Genomic DNA, 24,007 nt, shown 5'->3' on the forward strand with positions numbered 1-24,007 from the left:
GTAGGGATGAACGTAACAGTGATACATTTGAATCAATCAACTTCAAAGGGAGAACGAGTGAACGCAAAATGTCACGAGAACTATTCACTTCAAAAAAAAAACAAAAAAAAAAACGATTCGTTCATGAATCCTGAAAAAGTATCACTGGATCCAAAAAAATATTAAGCAGCACAACTGTTTCCACCATTGATAATAATAACCGAGTATCAAATTAGCATATTAGATGATTTCTGAAGGATCATGTGACAATGAAGACTATGGCTGATGAACATTGAGCTTATATTTTGAAGTATATTCAAATAGAAGACCATTATTTAAAATTTTAATAAAATTTCACAATATTGCTCTTTTTTTCTGTATTTTTGATCAAATAAATGCAGGCTTGATGAGCATAAGAGACTTTTTTTCAAAAAAGTTAAAAATAGTAATGTTTCCAAACTTTCCAAAACATTTAATACACACACACACACACACACATTTGTAAATACATTTTATATTGAAAATGATCAGCTGCTTGATATAACCTGACAATGCTGTAACGTTTTAACATTTCGCCTTAATTATTTAACACAAATGAACGTCAACTCTCGCCTTTGTTTGGCGTTATCCCCCCACAATGTTATTATCCCCAACATGCGCCTGTTTTAATGACGATTCTTTATTTTTGATGGAACCGAAAAATATCCAGACGTGATGACGACATTGTTCTGCGTAGGCTGAGCGCTCAAGCTCGGGTATTTTCCCCGCTCGCTCGCTCGCTCGTTCAGAGAGAGATCTCATCATCATTTCACCGTCACGCAGCGCACGGGCGGGCACCAGCATCAGCATCAGCGGTGGATGCGCAGCACTGGATGATCCCGCGCACCGTAAATATATCCTGATTCCTGACCACTACATTTTTGAGTGTCATTGCACAGAAATTACAGGCACAAGTTTCCCAAAACTGTGGGACGGGGGAATGATAAACCCCGGATCCCCCGGGCCGTTGTACTGTTCGTAAGGATGCGATCACTGAGCCGACCGTGGGCCTCGCTACTCACCGAGGCTTTCCTCATCACAACAGTCGCCGTCAGCGCTGCAATGGCAGGTAAGACACGTTTCATTCGCGCCTTTGACGTGCGTCGTGATGCCAGACCGGTGTCTTGGGTTAACGGTCACTGGGTATTCATATAGCTTAAAACAGCCACATAGAGAGGATGTATGTTGTATATTTTGCTTCCTCTGTACACATGTGCACTGCAACTGTTTGTTAAAGTCATAATTGGACTATACAAGAATGTGTTCGCTCACATTCAGTGACTAAAGGACCCTTTTAAATTAGTTCAGACTTAGATTCTGTTTGAATCTGTCTTTGATTTGAATAAAATATCCTGCTGTTTGAAAACATAATCAAAACTCAATAATGTAATAAATGTTAATGATGCAGGATGAAAGAACAACAGATCTGCTCTCTGACGCAAGTGGGAGAGATATGGACCCCCTGTCATCCACATTTGTGTCCATTTTGGGAAATGGGTGCACTCTTTAGTTTTGATGTCATGCCTATTGGCTAAATGACAGTCTTTCCTCTCCAGTTTGAGACGTGTCTCTTTGTGTCCCAATCAAAGATTTTGTGTTAATGTCCCGATAGCGTCATACTGCTCACCCCAGGGGCTCTTCTGTAACACTTCGTTGTTGTGTAATGGAAACTGGCAATCAGCAGTTAGGAACTCCAGACACCTCTTCTGCCACTCAGGTCTGGGCTATAAATAAGAACAATAAGAATGTAGAACATGACGGTCACTAGAGTCCCCCAAACCCATTGGGCCAAAGACAGTCACTTTCAACTCAAGGAAAAACTGAACAACAAAAGTATTTTGTTCACTCTGCAAGACCATTAACTTGTACATATTTAATTCTTGTGTATTTTTTTTATGTTTATTTTTTTGCAGCAGAATACACCACCAAAAAAGTACCATTGTATTACATGTTGTTTTGAACTAATACAGTGATATTCTTTGCGGAAAATTGGAGTACCATGGTATAAAATAATCATTCAGCAGTAACATAGTACTATTAGGAATATATAAATGTAATATATTGGTTTTCATCTGATAATAGTTTTGTTTTCTTATTAGTATCAGTTGATATTGAATATTTCAATTGAATACGTTTAATTGTGCATGCTCATTTCCCCTTATATTGATTGTCAAAACTAATAGTTTAATAACATTGGTATAGGTAATCTCTAGCTAATCTCAAAATGAATCCGTTTTTCAATCTGTACATTACAATGTTGTGATGCCAAAATTCACTTGTAGCTTATAAAACGATTGGTTTTAGTGTTTTGTTTTTAAAGTGCCCCATTTCTTTTTCGAATATTATCTTTCATGCAGTGTGTAATATAGCTATCTGGGAATGTAAACGGTCTGCAAAGTTGTAAAGTCAAAAGTGCACGATAAATAAAGTTATCGTCTCTCAAAAGTAAGAATCGACTCTGAACCACCTAAACGAGTCGTCAGGAGTTCTAGTCTTACTTCCGTTGCCTGCATATGTAACGTGGTAAAACATTTGCATAATACCACCTATGGTCTTCATTGTCTGTCCACGAAACAACGTCTACTTTGACCCTCCCTTCAAACACTGTAGCTGGTGTCGAGAAGATGCTGTGTTCTGAGCTGTGACAGCAAATATGTATTTTCACTTCCAAAGGATGAGGATGTGAATAATCAGTGGTTAGAATACATTTTTACAGTGATACCACAGCACTATAATCCCAACCTTTTGTTTTGTTCCCGTCATTTCACTGACGACTGCTTTGTAAATCTCGCTGAGTTCAAAGCAGGATTCGCAAAACGCTTGTCCATGAAAGATTTATTTGTACATATAAGTTTATTTGAACCAACTTGCTTCTCAGAATCACAACCTGTAAGTATGATTAATAATTGATTTTTATATTTTCTATTGAGTGTTTAAAATACGTTTTGTGTGTTACGTTGTGTAAACCCAGTGCAGCTAGGTCTTCAGCTAACCGGCTAACTCACAGTATTACTCTCTTACTCAAATAGTAATCAGCTGTGGGACACTATTATCTACAATTGTGTCAAATAATGCAGATTGTCTGTCTTTCTTACTTGGAGTAATGATAAATGTTTGTGCTTGGCTAACGTTTTTATCCGGTAGACCAATCACAACAGACTAGGCCATCTGACCAATCAGAGCATAGTAGGAGGGGTTAGGGACTGAATCTTAGAATTGCTTCAAACAAATCATTTGAGAATTTTTGAGAAATTAGGTGATATTAAATGCATATTATGAGAAAATTAAAGTTTTTTTTTTTTTTTTTTTTTACCTGATACATGTAAACCTGTAGTAGGAGACACTATCTTTTTTGTGTTGCATTATTTAGGCTTAGTCAACACATCACCAGAAAATAATCTGTCAAAAAAAGATGAAAGAAGAGAGCTGAGAGCTTAAGCTGGATAAAGTGATTTTGACCATGGTGGATGATATTTAACCAGAAGCAAGGCCATTTTATGAAGGCTTTTGGAGGTTGCCAGGGCTTTGCTCACTGTATAGGAGCTGTGAAGTCGATAATTGACCATCTAATGAGAATGTTTAAGTAACCTTCAAAAATGAGCACTGCAAATGGTTCTTCTTTCAGAGAACTTGTATAGAGGCTGTTATCCAACCACAGAGCGATAATATAGATCGTTCGTATGCAGAGAGAAAGGGTATAGATGTTGCTATTGCAAGAGATAGGGATGAAAAGAATATATATATATATATATATAGGTGACTGCCAGTTCTAGATAAGGATTTTAAGGGCTAGAATATCTGACTATTTTCACAGTATAAATATTTAAACTAAACATATTTTAAACAAGATTAATATACTTGAGAAGCAAAATTCCATTGTAGAAAATTCATTACATTAAATTTTCCTACCCCATAGTTTTTCTTGTTTTACGCGTAAACCTCACTAAATTATATAAAAAAAAGGTTTTATTATTAATATGTGACCCTGGACCACAAAACCAGTCACATGGGTCAATTTTTTTGAAATGTGAGATTTTATACATTTGATTTTTATTCAATTTGATACATTCCATTGATGTATGGTTTGTTAGAGCAATATTTGGCTGAGATATAACTATTTGAAAATCTGGAATCTGAGGGTGCAAAAAAATCGAAACATTGAGAAAATTGCCTTTAGAGTTGACATTTATGTTCGCGATTCTGCTGCATTCACTCACAAAAATAAATGTTTTATATATTACGGTAGGAAATTTACAAAATATCTTCATGGAACATGATCTTTACTTAATATCCTAATGATTTTTGGCATTTTGAATTTTGACCCATACAATGTATTGTTGGCTATTGCCACAAATATACCCGTGTGACTTGTGACTGGTTTTGATCCAGGGTCACATGCTAAATCATTTGCATAAGGGCTAATTTTGTTCTAGGGTTCATTTTATCTGTACTATGTGTCTATCATACACAATTTTACAGTGTATGAAATGCATTTTAGAATTGACACGTGACTCAAGGCCTTTATTTAAGACATTAAATTCAGTTCTTTCTATCTGAGTCTGTCTTCCTGATGGTTTTTGTTGATGTTGCCTCCTGTGCAAAATACTCTGATTTAATGCCCGCAGAGCACAGTCACGTCAGACCTAAGCTGCCGTGAAACAGGGTGAGATGTTTTAAGCAGCGCATCGGCTTGACTGTAATCCTCGTGTGCTTGCGTGTGAGACTTCAGATTGTTCTGTCATTTTAATCTCACTTAAAAGCAGATGCCTAAAACCTAAAATTTACTCCACAAAACTGTGAGAGTTAGGAGATATGTCATCAAGTTCAGCGTCTTTCTCTCATTCTCTATAATCTTTGTGTATATTTTAACAACAGGAGTGATGTCTGGCATAATAATTCAGTAGTTCTGTCACCCTCGCTGCATTCTTTCGATGTAATGAAGGGGCACAATAGAGAGATGTGTTATTGAAACACAAAGGTTACAGCTGCCACTCGAGTTGCACATAGAAATCATGAATATTTTCAAGCTGTATCTCGTCTTACGCTGCTTTCTTTCGCTCTCAGATGTTATTATCTCAGATGTTATTATTCTCTGTTCTCTCCTCTCTTGCACTCCTAAATTTCTTTGCGCTCTGCTTTCTGTATTGTTTGTTTTTGCTTGTCTTTTTCTGTTTTCTCACTCTTTTAACTTTCAGAGACCCAATGCAGCAAAATTGCCATTTGCCAAATTGCTACACGTTTAAGTATTTTAAAAAATACCTATTCTTCGCTAAATATGGGTTAACAGCAGCTCTGAAACGTACCATAAGAAGCATGCTTGGCAGGAAAATATTTACAATTGGTTTCTCCTAGCATGCCACAAGTCACAAACATGGTCATTGACTATTGACACCATTGAATAAAATTGTTATAATTTTATTAAACATCTTTCTATCTGTTCTCAGTCGACCGACACCCTTAAAATAAATGATCTGATACAGTGCAGTGCATGTGTGAAATCTGTCTGGCTCCTTTTTGAAGGATCAATACAGTGTCTGTAGAGAGGCTGAAGTGCTGCACATGTGTCGTGTAAGGTCACGCTCACCTGAGAATACACTGTCTCCTGGTTTGATCCATGGTGGCCTAGCGGTCTCTGCAGTCCATATTTTCTTGTGAACATATTCTATATTAAGCTTAGTCAAGGACAGAGAGAGAGATAGTTATTTTGCATTGTTCATAAATTCACTTTTTTCTTTAATCTCATATTGGTGCTCTCTTATTGAGTCAATAATACATGCAATGATGCAAATGTCATGTTTTAATGAACATTATTGATTCATTGGATAATTTAATTTCCCCTCTAATTGACACAATGGATTTCATCTCATTACTAATTTAGAGACAAGACTGGCCACCTAAATTCTGCCCTGAACAAGATAAATGTATTCATACATGAGCACCAATCTGAGGTCAGGAAGCAGATGGTGATGTAAAAATGTGAGGTGGCTAAAAAGGAAGATTTCATTTAAATTTTTTATGTTATTCACAGTTCATTGCGACAGGAGCTGATGAAAGAATGCTATTTTTGTACGAACAATCTGAGGGGGCAGGCTCAACCAATGACATGAAAAGTGTTTGAAATTTATTTGAATCAGTACTTATTTTTGAAATATGTTTGATGCTCAGGCAACATTCAAGTTCAACTTTTCATATCATAAGGAATTTAAACATAAGTTTTTTTTTTAAGAAATATAATTACTTTTTTATTCAGCAAGGATGCATTCAATTGATCAAAAGTGTCAGTAAAGACATAATGTTACAAAAGATTTCTGTTTTTTGTTCTTTTGAACCTTCTATTCAAAGAATCCTGAACAACAACAACAACAAAAATTGTGGTTTCCACAAATATATTAAGCAGCACCACAGTTCAAGAAGAAATGTTACTTGAGAACCAATCAGCATATTAGAATGATTTCTGAAGGATCATGTGAACCTGAAGACAGGCGTAATGATGCTGATAATTCAGCTTTGCCATCACAGGAATAAATTACCTTTTAAAATGTTTTAAAATAGAAAACAGTTAATTTTTGATCAAATAAATGCTGCCTTGATGAACATCTTTCAAAAACATTAAAACATCTTACCATCCACCTTTGTAATTGTAATGTGTAGCATCCCATCCTTTTTTCTCTATACATGTGTTTTTTTTCTTCACTTTTCTGTACAGTACTTTATCCATTCCCTCAGTATGTGATTTAAATTCTTTAACAGTTTGCAGGGAAAAGGATTAACATTAGCATAAAACATCAAGTGGAAACAGGGAAAATACATAAATGATGAGAAGTGACTGGATTAGATTTGCCCAGTGCTCTTATGAGTCATCTTTAAATCGGACTGTTTATTTACTCGCTGTCATATTATTTTTAACATTTCAAAAATAAGTTTATTTTTGGGACATTTCACATTGAGAGAATTCAAGGCGCTCAACACTTCCAAAAAAGAGAAACTCTACCCCGCAGCTGTATTCTTCTCTCTGTGCCCTCCTCAGTCAGCCTGTCATGTCACATAAAACACAAAGTTCTTGAGAGTGACAGCATGCAGTCCACTGTACCTCAACATAGTTTGCCATGTTTTTCAAACGCATTGAGAAGCAAGTGTACAGGGAGTTTTGAAAGACTTGCTTAGTCTGGCGTGAATAAAAACATCATTCCTTTTTCTGTTGTGTTCACTGTTTACTGAATGGTGTTGCTAGGCGAATGATAATTCACAAGAATGTCAGCTGAAGTTCACTGGAAAAATAGCGGCAATATAAAAGAGATGTATGTAGACGTGTTGCAGCTGTATGAAGCATTCATGGATTTGTCGGACCACCCTAAATAGACAAACATGCATAAGGTATCTTTAAAACACCACAGGCCAAGTAGTAAGACATATATGACAAGCAACTAGTAGAAATGTAAATGTGCAGCATCAATGCATCATAGGACTCTATTTATTGTTCACTGATGGATAGCAACTTCATTCAGTTTGTCCACTTATTCTGAGGACCCATAGAGAATGAGTTCTGTATAAATAGCAAGTGACACGCTGAAGCTCACAAAAACACTCTGCTATCATTCATTTTATTTCATTTTAATTTGACATATTGTAATATTTATCATGTGGTTATATGGTTATATTCTTTCTTGACAGATCTTTACCTTCATTCTCAAACCAGATGTACCTCTTTGGCCACATTTACATTAAATGGTTCAGGTGACCCAATTTTTTCCTCCCATGATGTAGCAGCACAGATCAGATATGACCCACGAGCGTGTAAGCAGATAAAAAAAAGCATTTACATGTGGAAATAAATCTGATATGAATTGGATACGTGCATTTGCGTCTGTCATATAAGCGGACAGATCGGATGCGGACTGTCAATGCGAGTCGTACGTCATTGGAAAAGCGACTGTGGACACCAACCGCGATCACATGACTTTTCAATGTCTCAAAGTCTCAACCCTGCAGAGTCATGCTGAAGTTTTATGTCTTTTGAGCCTTCAGTGCGAAGATACAGCGGAAATATAGAGTACATGTGGTGTTAAAATCAGTATGCCACAAACAGCTCGGCCTCATATTGTCCTTCTGTCAGAGATATTTTGAGGTCTGTTTCAGTCTGTCCTGGATGAGTTAAATCTTTAATCTGCACAGCAAAACCAGCATGACTGGGTCACCTTGAGGCATGTCTGAACCATGGCCAGACGCTGACACTTTCCACCCTCAGCGGAGCCGCTTTGGCCTTTGTTGGCAGGAGCAGAGTGAGAGATGATAGTGGTGCTCCATAGCAGTGATGTGTGTGTGTGTGTGTGTGTGCTTGGAAGTAGGTATTAGATTTGCTTGCAACACAGATTACTGTGGATCTATTTCGCTTCGCTTCTAATCACATTCTTACAAAACTGCAACAGAACTTCTTATTTGGACTTAGTATCTACATATTTTAAATATTAACTAGTCAGTTGGTTGTCTGAAATTGACTAATTAGCTCATCTGTATTATGAAAGCCCTGTATAATTAGTCTGGTTTAAAGTCATGTTTATTTTTGAAGCGCAACTTGCACCACTCAAGACAGTTTTGTTTGTATCTATAGTATCCTTCAGTCACATGGTTTGATTAAGATGGTAACATGCAGATGCATGTTTGATAGTCATCTCCATCTCATGCGAGGAAGTGATGATTTCTTATCATGTTTAATTGATAGCTAGGGATTTTTAGACAAATGGATTGTTGTGTTCAAGAGTGATAAAGAGCAGTAAAATGTGTTTGTGCAACAGTGTAGATAAATGTGTCTGTATGTGTGATTGAGAGGCTGTCGAATAAAAAACCTGATGCCCCTCTGTTAATGAGATTAAGATCTGACAAACTAAGCTCGGCTTTAAACCCTCATGTCCATCTCTGCATCACCTCCAGCACAGTGACAATGTGGGATTCTGGTAAAAACCATCACTGCTGATGCTTTATAGGTTTAATGAGTCACTTCTTCACATTTACGCACTTAATGTGCAGTTCCAGTAAAAAGCAAATTGCAAGGCAATGACTGTTGTTTTGAGAATTTGTAATCAATAGCGTTTAATAATGTGAGACAGATTTGTAGATGAGTCTGGAAACGATGTGGTCAGTAATGCTTTTATTATTAATGACTATTAATGAGACAGTCAATAAATATCATCTAGGCATGATGCACAGTTCTTTAATATTGCACTCTTTTGAGCTTCATTATTATTTTTTAAATAATACTATTTTTATAACATGTTCTCAATTGTTGTGGTCAGTTTTCTTGAATCTCTCCCCTGACTCACTCTGGTTCAGAAGAGTTTGTCTCCGCCCCCTTTTCAGCTACTGCATTGGCAGTGACTCACACCTGATTATGTCACACTTACTCTGTTGCCATAGCAGTTGTTATGGAAACAGCAGCCAAGGTTTCAGTGGCAAAGGCTTTCAGAATTAGAACTCAATAAAGAAATAAGCCACTTGAGGCTGTGCATTACAATGATTTTACTATACAGATATAAAGTGTTCTAATAGGCACAACATGCAATGCAATGCATGCAATGTTAAAATCACTGTAACACATCTGTAAATTGCTTTTATTGCATATAATGGTAAGAAGAACAGGAATAGTTAGGATAGCAAAATAACTGAAGTGTCCGTCTTCATCTGACAATGGCAAAAATGCTAAAGCTGATTAAAAAAATGTGTTCCATTTGTTTGCCTGGTAAATCAGAATCGGTTCCTAAAAATATATGTTTACAATATTGTTTGGCGCCGATAGCCTCGTGGGCAGAGCACAGACTGTTGCTGTTGCACTTTGGGTGACCTAGTTTGAGTCCCGGCTCTTGGACCTTTCCCGATCCTGCCCCCCCCCCCCCCCCTCTCTCTCTCTCTCTCTCTCTCTCTCTCTCTCTGCTTCCTGTCTACTCACTGTCCTATCACAATAAAGGCAAAAACAGCAAAAAATTATCTTTAAAATTTATTTTTCAAATATGTATCTTCACACCTTGACGTGCATAAAACAGAACATAATGGGCTATTCTCAAGCTGATTTTGATATAAATTCATCTGTGCTTGATGTATTGTGTCAGGCTCTCACTATCTGTGTAAATAATAGGGCAAAAATGCATGCATGCAATTTGTTTGAAATCAGGAAACATTTTTAAACTGCCAATAAAATGCATTTTTACTGGAAAATTAAATGTTTCATTTGTTTTTTTTTATTATTTGATTTATGTTATGTCAGTTCACAATTAGGAAATCCAAATGTCAATGGAACTTTCAACTACATTTAAAGTTAAATGCATTATGCTTCCCATAGACTTCAGGGAGTTTGAGGAGCAGTCGCATTTCTCTATGTGTATCTCATCATACATCCGTAGATATCGCCATCCGTCCATGTTTACATTCAACATGATTAAATATCAAAATGTGCTGCACACTTGCTGCTGTTTTTAAATGTCAGTTTGTGTTATTGCATCTGTTTAAGTTTACGCATCTGTTTATATTTTCGACCAGTTTCCCCTTTCGCTTGAGACCTGTTTTGGGGGCTGTTCACAATTCACATTGAACATGTTTGGGTTTGAACACAGCTCAAGCATTCAGAATTCAGTGTCAGAACTACAGTAAATGTGGATGAGAAACTTTAAATAAAAGATTTGCTGTTAATATTTGATGAAGGATGAATATAATGATTATTTATTATTCATATCTCCCTGCTGAATACCAACAAAAGAATGAACAGCTGAGTTGTGTGTACCATTACAAGCTCCACCAACATTGTTTGTTAGAATGATAAAACACTTGTGGTGTTATAATGAACATTTGTTCAGTATGGATCCCTGCTGACAAACAGTGGGAGACACACGACACGACTACTTTGTTGTTCTCTGACATAATTTGATACTTGTGGGTGTTCAGCACTTTAACCTGCTGCCCCAGTTCTGCCCTCAGCTGCAGTGCCCACATAGCACTGCTGTTTTATTCTTAAGCTCTCCTTCATAACATTAACAAGACACAATACACTAGCTCAAAGAAAGATATACTAACATGAGCAGGCTGATTACTGTTAGTTGTTCATCCAATTATTCTGTGTGACGAAGAGCCTTGACATGTTCTTGTTGTATCAGTGGATGCCAAACAATGTTGTGTCTAATATTTGAGGATCACTTAAGCTGCAGCTGGATTGCTTTGGGGTATCGCGAAAATAGACATACTAACTGAGAGAGTCAAGAGAATTTTGTTCATCCACTGGCATCTTTATTATATAATTTTAAGATGAAGTAAAGCAAAAAACCAATAATAATAATAATAATAAAAAAATATATATATATATATTTTTTACAATTATTATTATTATTATTTTTTATTTTTATTTTTTTTGCAGTCATAGATTCCTGCTGCCTCGGATAAGTCGCATAAATAAATGTCTCAATAAACTTTATATTTAAGCAGCAGTCAGGTCACTGTGGTCAGTGGAAAAATATTGGTCATTCATGTTAGGCAATTATCACAAAATATATAAAAAAAACCAAAAAAAAAAACCATACAAGGTCATCAGAACCTCAACGGAAAGCGGAGTGGGTCATTCATGGGTCTTTGTCTTTTCTGTCTTAGTTGTGGGACATTGTCCTCGGAGTCTGGACTGTGCCCGGGAGCGACGGCACTTCTGCCAGCCTGGCTCTTCACACTGCGGCCCATGCCTAGACCCATTCGTGGAGAACAAACGAGGGAAGTGTGTGGTCAGGAGAAGAAATCACTCTGGTGAGTACTGTCAACATCAGACTGAGTCGTACAAAAAGTCTCTTTCAAGTAAAGTCAGTTCACTTGGCAGCCGTATTTTCAACAGCTCCGGGAAGCATGCAAGACCAACTTTTATGGATAGGGAAAGACAGAAATCTGAAAAAAACTGCTTGCCTAAGTCACATTTAGATAACATTACAAATCAGCAACCAAATCTGACATTAACTGTCCCGTGAATGTAGTTCAAATAGCGTTAAAAATGCGTATACTTCAGGTTGGCCCGTGTGCATGTGCATTCCCAAGCACAATGTTTAAGCACACTGATGGTTTCTATGCAAACCAGAACTTCTAATGCAGTGACTTTACCAATTTGCGATTGGCTTTTTTCTTTAGAAGGTGAGACTTATGCCGCCATATTGGTATTTATACAGTCTTTCGTCATTGTACACAGTATTACTGCACAGGGTTTACAGTTTGTGTTGGAAAATATCTTTGACTGAAAAAAAAAACTCAAGTTGTTTTCAAGACTGCTACAGTGCTGATCTGATACGTAGTGGTTCAAAATGTAAGGAAGCATTTTTAGGCTTCCTCATCAATAGCTTTTGCATATGCATATGCATTGAACTGCAGTGGAAGACCTCTCACTCCTTGCAACCTTCCAGTCTGGCTTCCCTCTCCCCCTTTTCCACCCACACATTGCTGCAGAATGCAACAGGGAGGAGGGGGGCTAGTGAAATAATTCAGCCGGTGTCTTTCTACACTGCAGTGGTAGGAATTAACAAATGCTTGTGTAAACCCACTTAGCTTTAACCATACCAACAAGCAGCCTTTAGATGTAAATATCACCAAGTGTTTCATTTTCGTTTTCAGCTTCCAGTTTGTAGCAAAAAAAAAGTTAATTTTGACTACAGCCTTGAGGATTATCGATCAGTAATTTTCCAGTGTTGCCGTAGGAGGGCAGTGCAGTTGACACCTAATCGATAGCACTCAACAGGCAGGAGCATGAACAGCACCCTTTCCTTCTCCCTCTTTTAACACTCTCTTTCTTTTTTAAAGTTTATTCAGAAGACCTTAGAGGCATCACATATTTTTCACAGACCCTCCTACTATTGTGTTGCTCTTTGGCTTATGCCAAAGCCTTTGGGTCTCCTTTTCTAATTGTGTTTTATGCACAGACATTTTGATTATTTCAAAACTTGTGTGCATGGTTTCACATCAATTGATGATTGATCTATAAGTTTGCATCGTAACTCTTTCCCTGTCATTGACAGGTTAACTCGTCATTTATGAGAAAACGCTTCCCAGCCAATGACACGTTTTTACTGCTTTCCTTGTAATCACTGTTATATGGTGTAGGGGGCGCTATTATGCATCTCCTGAACGAGTACAATATCTCCAGATCAAAACATAGGCAAAAAAGCAGCAAAAACTAGCGATCTAACAATAAACAGCATATAAATCAAAATGGCCTTATGTTACTCAAAAGGAATGCCGACCCAGGAAGTGCTATTAGGACTGTGCAAGCTTTGGCGGTGTTTATGGACTCGATCTACTCCATCTATGTTTTGATCATCATACTGAACCAAATCCAGACGCAGTCTTTGACAAAAACGGGATTTTCTCAATTCTCAATGTTGCCTTTTTTTTATATATAAAACGTACCCACATTCCAGTGTTGAAAAAAAAGAATGCATTAAACAAGAATAAAACTGATCTAAAGCAGAGGGTCTTTCTTGTGATATATCGCATGTTCAGATATTCATACAACAAAATATTCTGGAGGCCATGAAATGTTTGTGAAAATGGCCAAAAACACTTTTTTTACAAACCGATGGCAGAGAAAGAGTTAATTTTAAATGTATTAAACATTTTAAATTTTTTTATTTATGTGTTTTTTTAAAAATATTATTATTATTATTACAAATCAAATAAGTAATTATTCTTAGTTTAGAATAACAAAAATGATGTCTATTGTATCTTGATCTGGGATAGGTGCACTAAAGGCTCATTTAAGGTTAAGTGTTTTTTTGTTTCAGCTGGCTTTGAGATTCACACACTTGATCTTACTCAAAGATTTTGCCACATTTGATCTTAGGAAGTGAGTGGCGAATGGCTGTACAAGAGAGGTTGTGCGGGAAACCCTTATCTGGTGATGACTAGAGCGTGTGATATGCAATTTACTAACTGCTGGTTAGTGATCCTTCACAGAATAGTCATTGACATTACAATGAGGGACATAAAAACCTTTTCAAATAAGTGAGAATACTTTTACGCAGTTAGTGAATTAGGACTCTCATAAATATGCAATTATTGATTAATCATGATTCCTGTGTCAATACGTCCACACACAGGTTTCCATACAAATACAGCCATAAAGGAGTACACATGGCTAGTGTCACAGTCCAACGATGAGGAAGACAGATCCGAAAAAGTTCAATAACAAAGTATTTATTAAATAAAACAGAAACAAGTAATCCACAGAAGAGAATGGTCATCTTAGTGTGTAAAACACAACAAAATGCGGACAAAGCCTGAGAACTAATGAGGAACTTAAATACACAGTGATGATGAACCAAATGCAGACAGATGTGCTCATTAAATGTAAGTCCATGACAACTGATAAATGGCGGGAGACTCAGACTAGAACAAAGGAAAGAGGTAACAATAAATGACAAACTAAAAGTCCATAAAAATGAAACCAAAGCTAAACTGAACATAATGGTGACAGCTAGATATGAGACCCAATAGCAATGTTTCCATCACCCTGTTTTAATGCACATTTTGAAGTGTCACATCAGAAACGAGGTATGGAAACGCCAAATTTAGAATGCTTTAGAACGCTTAATTAACAAAAAAGTTTTTACGCTCGCTTGAGGTGGTTTTTGACTTGTGCGAAAAAGGGTAAATGTGAATAATGGGAGATGGAAATGCATTTACTGAATAAATTCTGACATAGTGAACATTAACCCTCTATTGCACGCATTATTAATTAGACATTGTAAAAAATGTTTTGCATGTTTTTATTACTTAACATGAGCTAAATAACAGATATATATAAAAAAAATCTAAAAAAAAGTTTAAAGGGGGGTCGTTGGTAAATTGTTGCCATATGGCAACAATATGCAATCGTGGAAAGTACCATAAAATAAAAATAAAAATAAAAAAACTAATTTTATTTAAAACAAGACTCAACAAATCCATCTCATACTTAGTGAAATGTTTAAACAAACATTTATACAGTAAAAACATTATATAATTTCAACAGTTATCTGAAATGTCTGGTAATAATAACCAGGAACCTGGAACCTGTCTCACTGAAATACACTATTCATTCGTTTCATTTCATTTAGTCATTTTTTTTGCCGTTTCATTTCATTTAATTCTCTTCATGACTTGTGAAAGTCAGTGAAGCAGAGGAAAACTAAACACTTGGAGCACTTGCTTCTTACAATGCCCTTGCATCCTGGCATTTTGCATCTGCCCTTCTCAGATGCATGCAAGGGCCAGTGGTCTGTGCGGTCTCTGCGGACAGGATCTGGCGGGACAAAGCTTTGGGGCCCTCTTTTATTTTTCCCCACCACAACAGCTTGTGAAGGTCTAATGTTTTTACCTTTAAAATATAAGCAAAAGTTGTAAACATAGTCTCAGAGTAGTTTCATGCTATGTAAGTCAATGGGACTCCATTAGGTTGAATGCACCAGGACGTTTCCATATTTGCATATAGTTGCCATATGGCAACAAATGTATTTTAGCATATTACAAAAAACTTATAAAATCAAAACTGAATTTAATGTTAAAAAATTAAAGTTTACTTACCCCAGATACTGATTAAATTTTTTTATTTGATGAAAATTTTCCAAAATTCTGAATAAAAGGCTATCTTCAGGAGCCCCAGACAGTGATGTTTGCATGTCAATGTCCATGAGCAAAAAGGACTGGCAAACAGGATATCCTGGTCATGTGACCTCATAAATTGTATTTTCTTAAAAGTTAAAGCCCCCTTTTCACAACTAACTGTAAAAACATAGATTTTATATCACAGCTTTAAAAAAAAATTAAGATAAATTAATTGTTGCCATATGGCAACGCTATGCAATAGAGGGTTAAACCCACGTGACTAATCATCTGTTTCCGGTGATGGTGTTTTATTTACTGTTGGTTACTAGGTTACCAATACCACCGTCATCCACTCGAACAACTTGATGGAAATGCACTAATACCTTTTTTTTACATATAGTTTTTGCAAACTTTGAAAAGATTTGCTTTACGTTTGGATGGAAACCCAGCTAATAATTGCACATAGTTCTTCAGTTATGTTGCATTCGATAAATAATTGTATGATTCACTATTTATAGAACATCGAGTTCAGTTTAGAGGCTTTTCTGTAAAAAGCAAGTGGCTGATTTCAGTTTTATTAGTGTAGGTTTTTAATTTATGTGCTTGTTAATGCATTTAATTATGCAAGTATACACTTTTGGAGCTTTCTATTTGAAATGCAGATTATCTAGTCTGTATAGGCTTATTAATGAAATTTCAAGGTCACTAGACAAAAATGCATCCCTTAAATGTGTAGTCCACGTCAAACTAAAGCTGTTTTTTTTCCATGTTATTTGGAGTGGAAAATATATAATCTGACACTATTAAGTAAATTTATCTCGCTCTGGTAAAAATAGAACATTCATGGTTGGCTTAAGCATCTTTTTCTCTCTCACATACACAAACACATACTCTCTCTCTCAAACACTCAATCTGTCAGTTCTCTTATCCTGCTTGTGAAGTTTTTGCTCTTGGCACTTCCCCAGTGGTTGCTGTGGTGACGGATTTCATTCATGAATCTGTGGAGTCCCCTCCCCCTATCTCTCCTTGCCCCTGCCTGTACGCCCTTCTGCCCACATACGCATAGCAGCACCACACAACAAACCAACTGACCAAATCCACCTACACACACTGCAGTATACACACACACTCGCACACATTCACACGCAGCTAACACAATATTACACAAGCTCATAAACACTTAAGCACACACATTTTTGGTTCGTGTCACGATGAATCATTTTTAAATGCACATAAATATGTGTGCTATGAGTACAGCATACACATTCCACCCAATGGAATTTAAACTATGCCAATATGTCATATTCCTTGGTCATATTCATTATTATTAAACTTACATTATCAGAAGTTGCCACTTTAGTTAGTTCTGTAACTGACCTGTTACTGTTTTCTAGCTCAGAGCAACAGCTTTAACTCTAACATAACTTGGAAGTAGGCTATATGGACACTGTTCAATGGGCGTTCGAAAGTTTGGGGTCTGTAATTTTTATTTATTTATTATTATTCAGTAAGGTTGCATTCAATTGAAAAAAAGTGACAGTAAAGACATTTTTAATGTTACAAAAGATTTCTATTTCACAAAAAAATCCTTCCATAAAAATATTAATCAGCACAACTGTTTTCAACATTGATAGCAGTAAATCAACATATTAGAATGAGTTTTGCATTCACTGAAATATATTATATTTTAAAACCGTAAAATTGTAATGTTTTCACTGTTGATCAAATAAATACAGCCTTGGAGAGCATAAGAGACTTCTTTCAAAAACATTAGAAGATTACAGACCCAAACTTTTGAATGCTAGTGTAAGTACTGCAAATTTTCCATTATTCTTTCTCTTCATCCTCCCTCTCTCTCCCTTTGTGACTCTCATGTTTCTCTTTCACTCTTTCTTTCCCAAGCAGCCAAGGTCAACCATCTCCCAGAGCTGGATGAAGAGATAGACATTCTGTCCTCCATCATCAGCAGACACAGAGAATCAGAGATGAAGCACTTAGGTAAGACATGCGGATCCCACTATTCAAGGGGGATCCATCCGTGGGATAGTTCACCCAAAAATGAAAATTCTGTTATCATTTACTCACCCTCATGCCGTTCCAAACCTGTATGACTTACTTTCTTCTGTGAAACATATAAGGACAAAGTACATACAAGCTCAGACAGTGAACATGACTGTCAGGTCCATATTACCATATTACTATGCACTATATTCCAGATTTTCTGAATCCATACAAAAGCTTTCTGTGAGGAACAAATTTCAGTCTTTATATTCAAACTGACACACTGCAGTTCACGTCACACACACGAGAAGTAATGGTGTTTGGTGCTGATGATGTCAGGTCTGCCATGAATCATCTTAAATCCTCGGGACTACAGATGAAAATTAGCATCTATGCTATAATCTGGCTCATTTACAGTCTGTACAGAAGTGTAAGATTGTTCATTAATGTGCACTGTCCCAAATAAATAAATAAAATAAAAAGAAATATTTGGTGAAGATTATCAGTGAATAATTACTTCATTTTTGCTTTATTCCTCACAAAAATGTATTTTATGGCTTCAAAAGACAATATTTATATACATGTCTACATGTATGGTCTTTATTATTCTCTATTTTGGAGCTTGACAGCTGCGGTCACTTTTGTATGGGAAAAAAGGTACATAAAATGTCACCTTTTGTGTCTCACAGAAAAATAATATCATGCCGTTTACAACAAAATTACGGTGAGAAAATAACAAAATGAATTTTTTTGGTAAACTGTCCCTTTAAAGGAGTGCTGCCATAATTTGACACCCACTTATCTAAATTTTAGGTCTTTCTTATGGACGGTTGTTTCCGCCAAAAAGTCGTGATTATAATTACCTTTTTAATTTTTCTATTGCGGAAACAAGGCTTCCATACTTTCTTGAACATTGTTAATTCAGTACTTTCCATTCGGACTTGACAGTTTTTTTTTTTTTTTGTATTTTCCTTATGTTCTTCAGCCCCCTCTCCAGCTGCTCCCAAAGTCCCTGAAGATTCCTGGCCGAGCAGTCATCACAGAGCAGAAGCATCTTCTACCTCTGCTACATCAGAACAGCCTCTGACAAGTGTCCTGACCACTGCCTCCTCCACCACCAGCCCAGCCTCACACACTCCTGTGCACAGCGCCCCCTTTATCATCCCGTACCCCTCTGAGGACCACTCCTTCATCAGTGAGTTAGATCTTGTTTGTTGACGTTTATAAAGATATTAGAGTTTGTGGACCTTCCTTTTCCTTCTATACCTTTTTCATGACATACTCCTTTTTGTTTTTTCTCCTTTAGTATTTTTGGGTGTGTTTCTCATGGTGGGCTCAGTAGCTATGGTCTTGACAGGAGTGTGTTGGGTCAGGTGAGATTTTGCATGATTTACATGCCAGTCTGACTTATATTTTGGACTTTCTCTGTAATGAACTTAAAAAACCTGTAAGAGAAAGAATGTACAGCTCTAATGTATATTTTAGTACATTAGCCTATACACTACTGTTCAATTTTTTTTTTTTTTTTTTTTATTCAGCAAGGATGCAATAAATTGATCAGAAATTACAGTAAAGACATTTATAATGTTAATAAAGTTTTCTATTCCTAATAAATGCTCACGGCTTCCACAATGTATTACGTATCCACAAAATAAGCAGTTTGACTGTTTTCAACTTTGATAATAAGAAGAAATGTTTCTTGAGCTCTAAATCAGCATATTAAAATTATTTCTGAAGGATCACGTGACATTGGAAAAAAGGGGGAAAAAAGACAAATTCAGGATATATTAAAATAGAAAACAGATACAGTTAAGTGTGTGAATCTCAAACAGTTTACAGTATTTTAAATCAAATAATTGCAGCCTTGGTGAATATAAGACACGTCTTTTAACAACACAAAATGACCCCAAGCTTTTGAATGGTTGAGTTGATGAACTCAAAGAACAACTGACACTGTCATCTTTCTTCTCAGGATGCAGAGAGGCAATCGTCTGGCCCAGAAGGTCGATTATCCTGCTTTTGGGTTGATAGGTCCAAATTCTTATGATAGTGGCATGGTGAGTAGAGCATATGTACACATACAAAAACAAAGTGACATCCAGGCATGTGTCTTATTGTTTTTATGTTCACACGCTCTTCTATTATTCTAATATTAGACTGGAGATAAAACACTTGCCCAGAGTGCCCAGATGTACCACTTTCAGCTTCAGAAGCAGCAAATGATGTCACTCAAGTGAGTAGTCAGCAAATAGCATTAATAAACTTCTGTCTCTCATTAACTGCCTATCATGGATGCAACATTTCCCACCAATACTCAGTGATGATAATAAAGTTAATAAGAAATGTTACTTAAGCACCAAATACAACATATAAGAATGATGTCTGAATGATCATGTGACACTGAAGACTGGAGTAATGCCTGCTGAAAATTCATCCTTGCCATCACAAGAATAAATTAAAATTAAAAATATATTTAAAATAGAAATTGTTATTCTTCATCTACTCCATCTAAATATGAAAGCAGAAAACAATACTTCTTATACCACAATCATTTAACACATGTAGGCTTATAAACCATTGTAATATTATAAATAATACATGCCCAACTTTCTTTTAGAGAAATAAAATGGGGAAAAAATAAATAAATAAATATATATATATAATTTAACAAATAATAAAAAAACATGTAAGCACCAATACAAACATTTTCGTATTTTGTATTTTACAATTTTCAAAGTTATTTTATGTGTATATTTTAAAAATAGATTGGACTGAATAGGTGAAATAAAATAAAATAAATGGTATTATTTACAATATTATTCACAACTTAGTGGCATGGCTTCTGTGTCTTGTTATCCTCATGCAGACAACGGAGTGATTCCAAGATTCCAGAGTCGGGAGCCACTTCGGATGAGGAAAATGAAGATGGAGACTTCACTGTGTATGAGTGCCCTGGACTTGCCCCAGTAAGAGAGCAATACTAAATTATTCTTAAAGTGTGACAGATTGCATCTATAGCCGCTTTTCAACCTTCAGGCCGAACGGTTCCATTTGTATTTCCACCGTGCTGGTAGAATGCGTATAGTGACGTCGCAACTTGGTCACTTGTCTGTTGCCTGGCTACCAGTTTCTCTGTAGTTGAATGAATGATGAAACTAAAAGAAATATCTGATCATCCTCCATAACAGTCGCTATTGACATCTCATATTGTCTGTAAACACACAAAATTACACTTGACGCAAAATTACATTCCAAAGATCGGCCGTTATCCATACCGGCTGGGCCGGATCGGCACGGAATGGAACGGTTAAGCAGAGTACGGTTTGGCCAGACGGTGTAAAAGCGGCTTATGTTTGTTGTGTTTGCGTATGAGAGAGATCATAAATCATGCCTCCTGCAGGTGTAATGGATGGTATTATATGTCACCCACAGTGCTGCAGTATGAGGTCTCCCATAGTGACGTGGTGTTTGAACGTTTCTTTTTCTTTCCAGACCGGGGAAATGGAAGTGAAGAATCCACTGTTCGATGACTCCACCTTTCATCTTCACCTGCAGAAGAGTTACAACTAAACGCGAGAACTCAGAGGACGCATCGCGTCACGCACAAAAAAAACAACACGCATGAATTCACAATTGTGTGCTTTCCTCATCTGATCCATTCAGGCAAGGTCACAAAGGCCATTTGCTCTTGCATCGTGGTTCGTATGGACATTTGAGGGCAGTTTTTATTTTTTTTTGTGCTGTCAAATACAAGATGGCAGCCTCTATCCGTGAGCGAGCTGAAACAGAATGCATTGAAACACTGTCAGAAATAATTTGCTTTGTTAAATTGATTCACACGTACACAAGCATCCTTTCTAAAGACCAGCCCCTTCGGACCAGGACACTGCGCTCTAGTACCTTTCAGTGTAATGGCAGATGTGTAAAACATTGCATGGGATTTCTGACGAAGAGTTACACCCATCCTATATAATCATGCACAGTTCGTGTCTCTTTCCTTAAGTCTTCTAGACCTGTTTGATAGTAATGTCCGCTATAAATACAAGGGACTGGGCGTCCTCTGTGCTCTCAAAAAGCTTGAACGTGTTCTTGATACCAGCTCAAGACTCATTTAATATCAGGTCATTGCTGAGTTCTGTTATGACGTCTTCTGTAGTATATTGTGAATACTGTGCAATGGAAAGGAATCTTGTTTATAGAATTACCTGTTTGAACATATCTTGCCTGCAAACACTAGTCATATTTAGAATGGACGTGGAAGATGAAGCCCCTTGAGGAGCAACGTAAATGATACAATTAGCATATTTTATGTTTTCTTCTACCAAATTTGTCTGTGACTGTATTTTTTAAAATACCAATGGTGATTTTACTATTTTTTTATAATTGTGCTCACAAGATTAACCCTAAATGATATTATGTAGCCTCTGTATAATCAGAATGGTCCTACTATGCATGATTTGAAGCTGTGTAAAAATGAAGAAAGTCAGTGTGTAGTTCTGGTTCATTTATGGAACAAAAACACTTATGTAATTGGATTTTTTAAATCAAACCCAGCCAAAAAAGACCTGATTTGCAGCGTAACACACTGTATATAGCTGCTATTGTGTACAGGCCAGGATTCTCTGATCTAAATCACTAACGGTGACGTGATATAGTTTGATTCTAGAGCGTGTCGCTCGCTGTTGTTTCTCAGGAAACCTGCCAACAGTAGCCAGTTTCTGTACAGAATTTCCTGTCATTTCTGCAGGGGATCCCTTCAGGTTCCTCTATATCTTGTACCTTTGAATCTTCTAGTCAAAAACTGCGGCAGTGTCGTCAGTCTATCAATGTTGCATTGAAGCAAAGCGAAGCCACTTAAAATTAGAAATGCTTTAGGTCTAGTACCTGCTCTAACAACTGTCTGTTCTATGAGACAGTAATTGTGGGGATGCTAACTTTGACATGACCTACAATTTTCCACACACAAAAAAAACATTGGTCTACTGAAACTTTTTCAGCTACTGAGATGCCTGACATGCATGTAAAGATTGAATATATAAAGAGGAAATAAATATTTATATCAGCTCAAATAGTGTCCCGTCTTCACTGATATCAAACCTTCCAGATGTTTTGTGTACATGTAAAAACATTTACAGACAAACAACATGAGACACTTGAAACATAAAAATGAGTTTATTTTATGTGCCTTTTTCAAAGGGCATTTCAGTATAAGGCAATTCAACCTGTATACATAAGTCTTTATTAAATGATTTACAGTGTTTACATATTCTGACTTTATGTAGACAGTAATATGCTAACATTAACTTTTAAGCAATAGCTGAGCTATTAAAATACCCGGTACATCATTTGTACAAACTCCAGAAGGTCAGCAAAACAATTTGATAAATAATGGTTATCATGTCACTTGTGATATTTTGAATGTCATGTCATTGCTTTTCCACTGGGGTGACAATTTTTCCCATGAAAAGGACGTTGTAATTTACCGGGTCGACAATAAAGATAATGAATGGACGATCGAATCTGTAAAGTTTACAGTCTGGTAGTTTACTGCGGGAGAAATCTATTCCAAAGTCTAGCCTTTCTATTCCTTCCTCATCTACATCAAACGTATTTCAAATAAAAGTGAATGTATTTAAAAATAGGCTCTATGAATTTAACATTAAATTTACAAATTCACTTTTTTCAACTGCAACTTTCAGCTGCTCCATCCTCTCAAAGAACTCAGGAAGTGGTTTTGTTTTGATTTGTCGCTTACATACACCTCCATGTCCACCCTTCTTTTTGAAGGTAGCCTATTTTGCACTTCTTCAGTGTTGAAGATGGCCGAAGCTCCTGAGAAGCTGCTGTTCAAATTATAGTTTTCAAATTGTAGCAAATTCTTAAAGTGAAAAAAATTATTTCATTTATTATATTGAAAACACATTACAGTTACATGAGAACAAAATAAGAAATCACTTACTTGCACTCACAATGCCTGCCCTCGAGCTGAGCCTTGTTGTCTGATCTTATCAGAAAATACCTGAGAGATTGTGAACAAACATAAATTATGAACAAACAATAGTATAAAATGTTGTCATCAAGTCAGCAAAATAATGGCGCAACAGTTGTTAAATCATGGCCACCTGCTGGCAAATGTTGTTATGACATCTTGAATCTCATCACTGTTTTTCTGCAGGGTTGAAAGAATTTCCAAAGAAGCCTGCCTTTTTTTCTTTTTTTTTTTTGCACTTTTGAATAAGAAATAACTAGTCGTCAAAATACAACTCGTCAAAACTCCGCGAATCACAAGCGTATCGGTGAGAACACTCATTTTACAGCACACACCCGAACTTGACTGCACATCATATTTTTGACATTATTGATACTGCTTTCAATCGTACGGTGACGCATTGCTTCCACA

The 24,007-nt window shown here is 36.5% G+C and overlaps 1 protein-coding gene across 2 annotated transcripts; it reads left to right on the top strand.

Moving 5' to 3' along the window:
- Positions 1-589: 589 nt before the first annotated feature.
- npdc1b (neural proliferation, differentiation and control, 1b) lies at positions 590-22,673 on the top strand. Of its 2 annotated transcripts, none has more exons than XM_079873038.1 (9): positions 590-1,087; positions 11,644-11,790; positions 17,512-17,604; positions 18,593-18,802; positions 18,914-18,980; positions 19,580-19,664; positions 19,764-19,840; positions 20,474-20,573; positions 21,100-22,673. In XM_079873038.1, the coding sequence occupies exons 1-9, from the start codon at positions 1,003-1,005 to the stop codon at positions 21,175-21,177; spliced, it is 942 nt and encodes a 313-aa protein (XP_079729164.1). In that variant the 5' UTR covers positions 590-1,002; the 3' UTR covers positions 21,178-22,673. The 2 variants fall into 2 exon arrangements, with proteins under 2 accessions (XP_079729164.1, XP_079729163.1); XM_079873037.1 differs by having other exon boundaries at positions 766-1,087; positions 17,509-17,604.
- The last annotated feature ends 1,334 nt before the right edge of the window (positions 22,674-24,007 follow it).

This window comes from Squalius cephalus (assembly GCF_949319135.1).
Source record: "Squalius cephalus genome assembly, chromosome: 5".
NCBI classification, from domain to species: Eukaryota; Metazoa; Chordata; class Actinopteri; order Cypriniformes; family Leuciscidae; genus Squalius; species Squalius cephalus.